General features: G+C 48.8%; 1 protein-coding gene across 1 annotated transcript in view; it reads left to right on the forward strand.

Moving 5' to 3' along the window:
* The first annotated feature begins 663 nt into the window (after positions 1-663).
* Positions 664-10,767, forward strand: part of CD101 (CD101 molecule) — a 25,989-nt gene continuing 15,885 nt past the window's right edge. The window contains exons 1-5 of the mRNA XM_024209460.1: positions 664-709; positions 2,796-3,173; positions 4,430-4,843; positions 7,326-7,709; positions 9,810-10,190. Coding sequence (XP_024065228.1) covers positions 664-709; positions 2,796-3,173; positions 4,430-4,843; positions 7,326-7,709; positions 9,810-10,190 — 1,603 coding nt within the window. The remainder of the gene's footprint in view (positions 710-2,795; positions 3,174-4,429; positions 4,844-7,325; positions 7,710-9,809; positions 10,191-10,767) is intronic.

Genomic DNA, 10,767 nt, shown 5'->3' on the forward strand with positions numbered 1-10,767 from the left:
TTTGTATTGCTCCTCAGCACCTTCCATGCACACTAGAGGGGCAGTATCCAAATCCCGAAGTGGTCTTCTATGGAATCGCTGGCCCTTCTCCCTCTGCTGGGTGGTGGGTGTGTGTGGAGGGGTCTGTTTTGGTTGGTTTGTTTGGGGTCTCTTTTTAGGTTTTGTTTTTATTTAATAACAAAATCAAACACAGCGGTGCGAACCCCAGTGTCGGGCACATGGGGCTGTATGGTGGGCATTTTAATGGTGGCCACAGTGACAAAGGAGGGGGGTGATCTCTATCATCCGTTGCAGAGCACGCACTGCACACTAGGTGCTGTACAGACAGCAGAGAAACCACAGTCCCTGCACTGAGAGACTTACAGTCTAAGCAGGCTGCACCTCAGCACCGGGTGAGATGCAACCAAAGCAGGGCGAGGCAATGGGGGCATCTGGCATGTAACATCTTAGTTTTGTGGCTGTGCACAGGGACCCTGCCTTTGCGGCTCTGAAATAAGTCACTTCGCCAGCCTCTTTCTGCCCCCCCCCCCCCGAAAAAAGGGAAACCACAGCGTGAGCCGGCCGCCTTCCATCCGGTGGCTCTTGCAGGGCTTGGCGGCTGCAGCTGTCTGAGGAGAACTTCCTGCCACCTGCAGGAGAAGGACCTGTCTGCCCCTGTTTGTAATGGGGTCCATCCAGCACTCAGCCGCTTTGCTTCTCTTCGTCCTCGGTGAGTGTCATGGAGCTTGTTGGTTTTCCTCTCCGTTCAGCACTTGCGGGGGGTGGGGAGGGGTGAGAAGGGGTGTAGGTAAAGGCCAAAGGGAGGGCTTAGACGTGCAAGCCATCCAGCCCCCTTCGCTGATTTTTGTCAAAGCCACCCACTCCTTTGGCTCCTCTCAGGGAGGGGACTCGGCCCCTGGGGTTCTGGGTGTGTCTGGGGTTCTCTGTCGCACTGGCCACTGCAGCTGGCAATGAGGTGCGCTAGGGCTCAGTAATGGACAGAGATTCCCCCTCTCAGTGGCTTAGCATGGCCCACAGGGGTGCTGAGAGCACTGCGGAGGTACGTGAGCATGGACAGGTGGGGCTGCTTTCTATCACTCTCCTTTTAGTTGCTTCCTCTTGCTATGCTCCCCTGGCTGAGCTACTCCTGATCTCCCCCTTCGATGTTCCCGCTCCCTTCCCTTTTCTGTCTCCATTTACGTGGTCCCCTCCTGACTGAAAGAGCAAAAACAAAAACTTGTGGCGCTAACATGACATTTGCTGCCATCCCATCATTCATGCTGCTTGTATGTGACAGCCCTTCCCCTGCCCTGTCTTGGCTATTTGGAGTGGAAGCACTCCAGGGCAGGACTCCCTACTAATCTCTGTGCAGTGCCTAGCTCAATGGGGCCTTGTTCCTGGTTGGCCCTTGATTAATATGATGCTAATCTCTCCAAAATAAATGGCAAAACTCCTGTCTGTTTCAGTGGGGCAGGATTTGGCCCATTTTATACAACCGCTGAATGCCCGACTGGCACACGTTACATGACCTTGCTGCGTACCCCCATTTATCACGAGCTTACACTGGACCTGCATGTTGCCCCATAAATTCCATCCCACAGCCTCCCTAGGGAGCTGCACCTGCTATTATTGGTCCTTTTGCTTATGTTGTTGTTTGTACTCTACTCAGGAGACTAAGGGCTTATCTCCAAGGGAAGCTATTCCAGTATAGCGCAGGGTGGGACTATAAGGGCTGTAGTTATACTGATGTAACTCCCCAGGTGGACACTGTGTTCCAGAATACAAACGCCTTTCTCTGGGTTAGTGTAATCTACTGCCAAAGTCCAATCAGAAGAAGGCCCTCTTCTTCTAGCATAGTGTCCACACAGGGAACTACTCTGGAATGGTCATTCTGGTCAATGTCCCTGTGTAAACAAGCCCTTTTTGGGACTCTCAAAGAGTAAAACAACTTGCTCTGAGAACTCCACTTGTAATGAGGGGAGAAAAACTACCAGCTGAGTAGACGACCAGGTTGCTTCCCTTTCCCACTCCATTCAGGCCGCATGCAGACAGAAGGGGGATGGGTCATATGGCTAAGGGGTGAACCGGCCTTGCAGGCTATTCACCTCTGCGGGGGATGTCCTTATCTGCCTGCTCTGATGAGGCCTCCTTTGGCACATCTCATCACCTGACATGTTCCTATAGCTGTTTTTCTAATGGCAAACCAGCCTTATCCCCCACTGCACTTGCAGCCCATTAGCTGTCCATGCTGGCTAGTGAGATCAGTTTTCTCTGCCCTCTTTCTAACATCCCTTATCATACTGATAGGCAATTCTGATATCCACTCACCCCGGCTGTGTTATCTACAGGCTAATCATGCCCAGTTCTCTTAACCTCTTCATAGAACCCCACTGAAACCTGTTATCCTCTTTGGTGCTCTCCTCTGAACTGGCCCCACTTTGTCTCGTTAGAACTGTGGGGCATCCATCTCAACACCATGTCGCTCTGCTCTTCCCCTCCAAACAGAGGTCTAAGCAGCACCAAGGAGGGCAGAATAATCATTAAAAGGACACTGATCCTTAAAATGTGAGGCTCTCAGTTTGAACATGCAGTTACTGCAGCTGTATGTGCACATATAAATGACAGTTGTGCTGATACCTGATTTCCTCTCACAATTGTGGTAAATGCACAAGTGAAGTAAGCCTGTGACTGCAAGCACCCCACGTCTGCAACTTAGATTCCAGGTATTTTTAAAACCCAAATCCCCTCTTTTGCGATGTGCCTCTAGAAGAACTTGTATTGCCACATAACACTACTGCTGTTTCATTTATAAGCAGGCCTCTGCGTTGGCCAGAGAGTAGTGCTGGTTCAGGAAGGACGTCTTTACCGGGCTAGAGGTTATAACATCACCATCTGGTGCAATGTCAGTGGCTACCAGGGGCCCTCGCAGCAGAATTTCCAGTGGTCCATCTACCTGCCATCTGCCCCAGAGCGGGAAGTGCGGATTATCAGCACCATGGATTCCTCCTTCCCTTACGCCATCTACACCCAGCGTGTGCGGAGTGGGGAGATCTACGTAGAGAGGGTACAGGGGGACTCTGCCCTGCTGCACATCACGGGGCTCCAGGACCAGGACGCCGGCGAGTACGAGTGCCACACACCCACCACCGACGAGAGGTACTTGGGGAGTTACAGCGCCAAGATGAACCTCTCAGGTAAGAGCTAGAGAAGGTTGCTAGCCTCATACTTGCCATTCAGCAACCTTCCTGCTCTGAGGCACTGGGTGAGGGTGGCCAGATAGGACGGTTCAGGTTTTGCTTTTCTTTTGCTGTTGACACTGTCCAGCTGTGGTGGTCCATGTTGGCAGTGAAACCCTGTATGTCAGCATCCCGTTTAATGAAGGGAGAGGCCAGTGAAGTGCAGTGTCTAAAAAGCACAGGGACATCAGATGGCTGCTCTCCCCGTAGAGAGGGAGATGGTGGGGACAGGTGTCTTCTCTCTTGGAGGGAAGGGGCAGATGGCGTGGTAGTGGGAGAGGAGGTGAATAGGGCCTCTTAGCTGGGCCTTCCCTTCTTCTGCATCTGGGGCTTTTGCTGCTGCTCCACCCAGTGGTGGGAAGGCTGGGGGGGCCTCAGCCGGTCACAAACCCCTCCAGCAGCTCCCACTTCATGTTCCTTTCCTGGTGAATCTTCACTTCCACTAGGGAGGAGGAGCTGAGCCCCCCTCCCCCGAGCCAGAAAAGGAGAAGGGAAGGGAAGCTGCCGCTCTGCTCTTTGTTGAGGAAGGGGAGCTGTGTTCTCCACACCTCATTTCTTAAACCCCTAGTCATGACAGAGCTCTAGCAGATCACATCAAAATATCTCCATGGGTACAAAGGCCCTCAAAACTGACACTCAGCATCCTTTAGACCAGGCCTATAGGACACAGGGTCACTCTGACACATGTGGGATGCCCATTGACATTCCGGAAAGGGTGACCATCCTAAGGGACATCTTTGGGAAGGGGGAAAGAGTTAGGAGGGGGAAGCATGACTGGATGGGAGAGGCAAAGGAAAATGCCTTATTCTGCACTCTCCTGTGTAAATGACGGTGCAGCATTCCCTGGAGAGAGATGCTCTGTGGTAACTTTGGTGGGGCCTCTGGGGTACCTCCCCCATGTTTTCCCTTTATCTTTGTGGTGTACCAGCCCATACTCTTTCGCCTACACCTGATTCTCTTTGGAGGCAGTTAACACTGGCCCGGGTTGACTGAAGAGGGCGCAAGAAAGCGTTGCAGCAAAGGAGACAAGCTCTGCCCACCCAGGTGCTGAGCCCCTTTATGTATCGGTGGCAATCAGCAGAGAAAGCTGCTAACGCCACAGAGTGAAAATCCGTGCACCAGGAGGAGGGTGTGGCTGATAAGCAGGGTAACTATGTCTAGACAGAGAGTTGTTCCACTTGTGACCAGCATGGCTGTGTTTTTGTTGTGTTTAGTGATCCCCGACACTCTCTCCGCCACCATGATACCGCAGGCCCTCACCCTAGTGGAAGGAGATCCGCTAGAGCTCACCTGTGAGGTGTCAAAATCCACAGCTCAACACACCCACCTTTCTGTTGCCTGGTACCATCTCCGGGGATCAGGAGATGCTCAGGCAATGGTGATCCTTTCCCTGTCCAAGAATTTCGTCTTGACTCCGGGCTCCTCCTACACGCAGAGGTTTTTGTCAGATGTCCGGCTGGACAAGGTTGGGGACACCACATACAAGCTGTCTATTGGCAAAGTGCAGCCCTCTGACCAGGGCCAAGTGTACTGTGAGGCGGTTGAGTGGATTCAGGATCCTGGTGGGCCTTGGAAAGATATAACTCGGAAACAAACGGAAAAGACATTGCTGACTGTCAGAAGCCGAGGTAAGGTGCCCACAGCCCATCGGTGAGACGCACTGTCGTTATAAAATACCACAGCTCCCATCTGAGGGGCTGCAGAGGGATCCTAACTCATGTGCTTACCCTTTCTACAAAGGTGTCTTTTGTGTAAATGAGAGTCAGGCCTGTTGTGTGTCTCTAAAGCCACTGCACAAAATGTCACTTTGCACAACAGCATTAACGTGAATGAAAATTCTGAAGTTCTAGGTCCTGTCACATTTGATTGACAGGGGCTCTAGGCAGAAGACAGAATGGCTCCGGACGTACAAAAATCCTGTGTTTGATGATCAGAAGTGCTTGAGGGAGGGGGAGGGATGACTCAATATTGCCTACCCCAACTCACACATCATGAGTTAATCCCTGACAAATTTTAAAAATCATGACCTTTTAAAACAAACTTTGGGTTCTTATTTGCCTTTGGGCATCTGAGCCTTTAGGGTTCAAGTTTTCAAACTTTTATCTGAAACCATGAGGGCTAGAAACACTTTTTTTTTTTTTTTTTAAATTGAAAGCTGAGATTCTCATATAATCACCTGACTCCACTAAAAACACCCAATAGTGTGAGACTTTTCATAAAATTGTGAGAGTTGGCAACACCAACAGCTTCCCAGATACAAGTGACGGCAATGCTCCCATTGACTGCAGTGGGTACAGCATTGAGGCATTGTTGCCCAAGACAAAGGGAATTATGGCAAGCACAGAGGTAGCATGGAGGAAGGTGGGAAGGGAGCAAAGGCAGAAGGTCAGGCCTGGGGTGAGGTGGGGAAGCTAAAGCAGGGAGAGAGGAAGGAGCTTAATGGAGGATACGGGCTCTTGAAAGTGAGGACGAGTTGCTGGAGCTTTCTGGGGAACGCAGTGAAGAGGTCTGACTAGGGAAGTGACGTGGTGGGAACGGTGGACAAGGAAGGTTATCACAGAAATATTTTGGAAAAGGGGGGCTGATTTGAGATGTAAGGCGGCCAGAGGAAAGGAAGGTGTTGAGGGTGAGGAATGGAGGGTGTTGAGGTGAGAAATGATCATGGTTTGGGCCAAAGTTAATGGCCTGGGTGGAGAGGAAAGATCAGGTTTTAGTGTGTGTGGTAAAGGAAGCTGGTGTCTAGTAAAGACCCTGATATACCACAGGAAACCAAAGAAGCAAATAGCTAGATCAGTGTTTTTCAACCTTTTTTCATTTGCAGACACCTAAAAATTTTCTAATGGAGGTGTGGACCCATTACCAGGGGTCTGTGGACCGCAGGTTGAAAACCACTGTTATATGGTAACAACAAACTTTTGCGGACCCCTTAGATACAGTCTGAGGACCCCCAAAGGTCTGTGGACTACAGGTTGAAACCCACTGAGCTAAATGGTTCAAACAGTTCACTGAGCTATGGGCAAGATGCTATGATGTGCACCAGTCAAACACTGCAAAAACTCTCTTAATGACCGTAGATTTTAATTAGGAATGGCTGGCAGGTTTGACAAAGTTTGTACCTCTTGTTCCCATTCATAGGAGAGGTTTTTGTGTGCACCATTGTTTGGAGAACAACTGCAGTTCATATGAACGTTCATAGCAGACCAGAATATTTGCTTTTTATTATTCTCCTGTTTAAAGTTTCATCATCCAATCAGGAAGCAGAAATAATACCATGTAACTTCAGTTACCAATCACATGCTATGATTCATGAATAGGGATTAGCCCAAGTAAAGAGTTTGGAAACTCCCTATAGGCTGAGAATTCTATTCTACTTAGATTAGTATATTACACTCATCATCAAGGTATCTGAACAATTTACACCATTGTTTGAACTTGGAGGCCTCTAGATCTCATTATTCCTGTAAACAATTCAGCCAATATTTGGGAATACCAAGCATATGTGCAGGAATCAGGACATTTCTTCTTGAATTGTTTATGAGCCAAACATTTAAAAACCATAGCATAACTTATTTGCAATAAATACTTAAAGCAGCTGTAAATTTCAGGAGTTTTTACCTTTGGACAATAATGTATGGTATTTCCCTTGGAGCTAGGCATGTCTGTGTAGTATTGATCTAAATAGTCAACGCAATGGTCATGTAAAAATGCGACCTGTGTACAGACAGAGATATGTTCTGCGTTTGATTTTTTGCGCAGAATTCTCATTGATTTCATGAGTTCCATGCATGGGAGTTTGGTAGGGGACCATATTCCCTGCTCACTCAGCAGTGACCAGTTTCTATTAAAATCTTGTCCTGAATCGCCTTTTGGGCTTTGTTTCAAATCTAAGAATTCCTGGCAGATGCCTCAGTAAGGGTGGAAGTTAGTCTATGTTGTATTAGACCTAAAAATACTTCTCCCTCCAAGAAGGGAGAATCTTATCCAAAGGCAATGGACTAACGGACCCATTTGATAGAGATCCTTCCTGACTCTAATGAAGCTAGTAATAGGAAGGGATAATTGAACCAGGGCCTCTTGACATACACTTACCTTGCTTTTGTTTTTCCACAGACAGAGATTTCCAAGCTAATATTGCTGCTGTTGAAAGTTCCCTTGCAGAAGGGAAGCCCTTGCAGGTAAATTGCTGTGTGAAAGCCCAGAATAGCCAGAACCGATGGTTCCAAGTGGTTTGGCTCTTCAAAGGAGTAGAAGTAGCCAGGATTGACCCACATGGGGTACTGGCCTTGAAGGAGTATGAAGAGAGAGCTGCCTTGGGACAGCTCCAAATGGTGAAGAAAAGCAATGAGATGTATATCCTCAAAGTATACCAGGTGGGGCTGAAAGACAAAGGCACATACAGCTGTGAGGTTTCAGAGATGGAGAAGACTTCCACAGGTTTTTCCACCATCCAGTCCAAGATGTCGTCAGGCATTGATGTCAACGTGAAGCCAATAGGTCAGTGAAATTAAATGCCCTTTCTTCTAAATGAAATCTGAAAAAGGTCCCTGGTCTGGGTTCCATTGCTATTTGGCCTCCTGCCTTGGCACAAGGAAGCTGTCCCCCAAAAGGGGCAGGTGGGCTGTAGTGGTTGGTACAGTGATAGAAACAAAAGTATTCATGCTGGCACACATAACACTTCTACTGCAGCAAGGGAAGTGTGCGCTTTAATTCACTGTCTGCACCAATTCACCGGGTCACCCCCACAGTGTGTCCTGATGACCTGCATCCTCTCTCCAGTAGGCATAAGAGTCTTTTGCCTTTCACCTACAATCCCTTTTGCGGTTTCCACCACCTCTTCTGAGGCAGCTGCCTGTGCACACCGGGTGACTGAGATCCTACGTTTGATAGGATCATTCTCAATTTCATCAGGGCTCTCTACTTATTGCCTTTTTTATTGCCGATGCTTATGCATGGTACAATCAGTGCTTAAAAGGTGGGGCGATGCAGGGGGAGGGAGGGGCAGATTCCCCCACCCTCCAAAAAAAAGTTCAAGTCAAGCCGGATTGTTGAGAGATGTACTTTTAAGAACTGTCTTACCAAAGATGCTGCTCCCAGATTATGAGCCACCCCATTCCCCCCACCCCACACACAAACTTTTTTCAGACCACTTTAAGCATTTGGCTACAATAGCCGATGTGGTAATGGTCCAAAGTCTGACAGCTTCCAGTATTAATACTGCTGTGTTTGGGGCTATTATTGTAGAATACTGCAGTATTATTTGTTTTAAGGCCAGGATGGCTAAATGAGCTATACTGACACTCCCAATGACTTCTCCTACCATGGCATGCTGTTCTACCCAACATTGCAAAGGCAGACAACCATCACCATGGTGTACCTGTGAATAAACTGTCAGGGGTGGTTACAACATTGGACTGGGGCTCAGGAGATCTGGATTCAATTCCCAGCTCTGCCACAGTGACTTTAAGCAAATCACTTAATCTCTCTGTGAAATGGGGACAATAATACTACTCTCCTCCCATCCTGCGTCTGCCTGTTTAGATTGGAAGCTCTTTGGGGCAGGGGCTGCCTCTTATGCTGTGTGTGTGTGTGTGTGTACGTACACATAGTGCCTAGCACAATGAAGCCCCTGTTTTAGTTGGGGCTTCTAGTACTACTGGAACACAAATAATAATGAAGGCCATGCACATATAAGTCAGGAGTCCACTCTAGAAAAATATCCAAGCTGGAAGAGTTCTTACTGTTTCTGTATTTACTTGGCTTTGTTCATGCAATGATGCTGTGTGAATTTTGCAACTGTGCTAGGTGAAAATAGGCATCTGACTGACTGACTTTTGCTTTGACCATCCAGTCGTGCTTGGGATGTACCCTTTACTCCTTCTCATCCTTTGGTGTCTCTGCAAGTATTGACTAGTTTTCCCTCATCATGGCTCGGCACGACTTGTCCTTCCCTATTATCTCAGCTCCCTCTCCAGAGGACACCTCACTTTCTGTTCCAGTTCACCCATGCTCTTTTTAAACAGAAGCAATTGCTCTTTCCTCAGAGGGTGCTACATGCACTGTGACATGTAGGTAAAAGCTGGCGTGTGGAGTAGGTGTTTTACTGCAGGCCTCTTGTAGCCATGACAGCTCATACATTCTATTTAATACCCATAGGTGCTCAAATGCCAGGGTGATCGGCACAGTACAAGAACCTGAAGAGAATAATTTGTTTTCTTTAATATATTTGTCATAACTCTTCTTGTGACTTAAAAAAAACCCTTTTAAAATGAAAGTTAAATGCATCTGGCTCAGCTATGAAGAGCTGACAAGAGATGTGTCCACACTGGAGCCCGGAATTCGCCTGTCTCAATGCAGCAGGCAGAGGGAAAGTCAGAGTCTGCCAGTTGAGTGTGTTCATTGAAACATTCCCTAATGTGACGGCTCCAGGAATGCCACTGGCAGAAAGAAATGCACTTCAGGGTACTGAAAAGATGGCTCCAAATTTCAGGACAATTCCCCCTACCCTTTATGTTGAGATTTACCTTGTCACGTTGTGTAACATAAGAATACTTCTGACTAGCTTGGAAAGGTAATTGCTGTTGTTGTTTTTCACAGAAAGCCACATGCAAGTGTCTGTGCTCAGCAGCGAAAGGCAGATAGTGGAAGGAGACACCTTGATCCTTCACTGTGAGGTGAGTGGAGCAACAAGCCCATTCTCGGTGAATTGGTGGCATCTGCAAAAGAGCGGAGATCAACCGGAGCACATAGTTGGGATGGAACGGGATGGGATGCTGAGGCCGGGCCCCTCCTACCAGGAACGCAGCGCTAATAGGGACCTCCGACTAGAGAAGATTAATTCTACCACGTTCACCCTGGTGATCTACAACACTTCAGCCACCAATGATGGAGGGTCTTACAAATGTGAAGTGACAGAGTGGTCCATGGACAGGAGCTGGAAACAGGCACAGGAAACATCAGTAGCCATTAACCCTCTTAGTAAGTTGATAGAATCCCTTCCTTACATTATGCTTGGGCCTGAGAAGGAAGAGATCTGGGTTCTACTCCAAGCTCTGCCATTGACTTACTATGTGACCTTAGAGAAATCACTTAACAGCTGTGTGCCTCAGTTTCCCCAAGTGTAAAATGGGGGGAATACAACCTGACTGCCATGCAGTCTGTTTTGAGAAGTTATCAATGAAAACTGGTAAAGTGCTCTGAGCAGGGCCGGTGCTACCATTAAGGCAAACTAGGTGGTTGCCTAGGGCGCCAAGATTTGGGGACGCCAAAAAGCGGTGCCCCCAATTTTTTCTTACAGCGTTCCTGGGCTGGGCTGCCCGCGGCTTGCTGACACGTGCGGCTCAGACTCCCTCTCCCAGCGCAGCCGCTCCACTTCTCCCGCCTCCCAGGCTTGCGCCAAACAGCTGTTTGGGGCCGCAAGCCTGGGAGGGGAGGAGAATTAGAGCGGGGGTGGCGTGCTCGGGGAGGAGGCAGAGCAGAGGTGAGCTGGGGTGGGGAGCTGCTGCAGGGCTGGGGGGGAGCTGCCGTGGAGGGGGTGCCTCAGGGCGGGGGGGGG

The sequence above is a fragment of the Terrapene carolina genome, unplaced genomic scaffold (assembly GCF_002925995.2).
Source record: "Terrapene carolina triunguis isolate 2854851 unplaced genomic scaffold, T_m_triunguis-2.0 Scaffold558, whole genome shotgun sequence".
Classification (NCBI taxonomy): domain Eukaryota; kingdom Metazoa; phylum Chordata; order Testudines; family Emydidae; genus Terrapene; species Terrapene triunguis.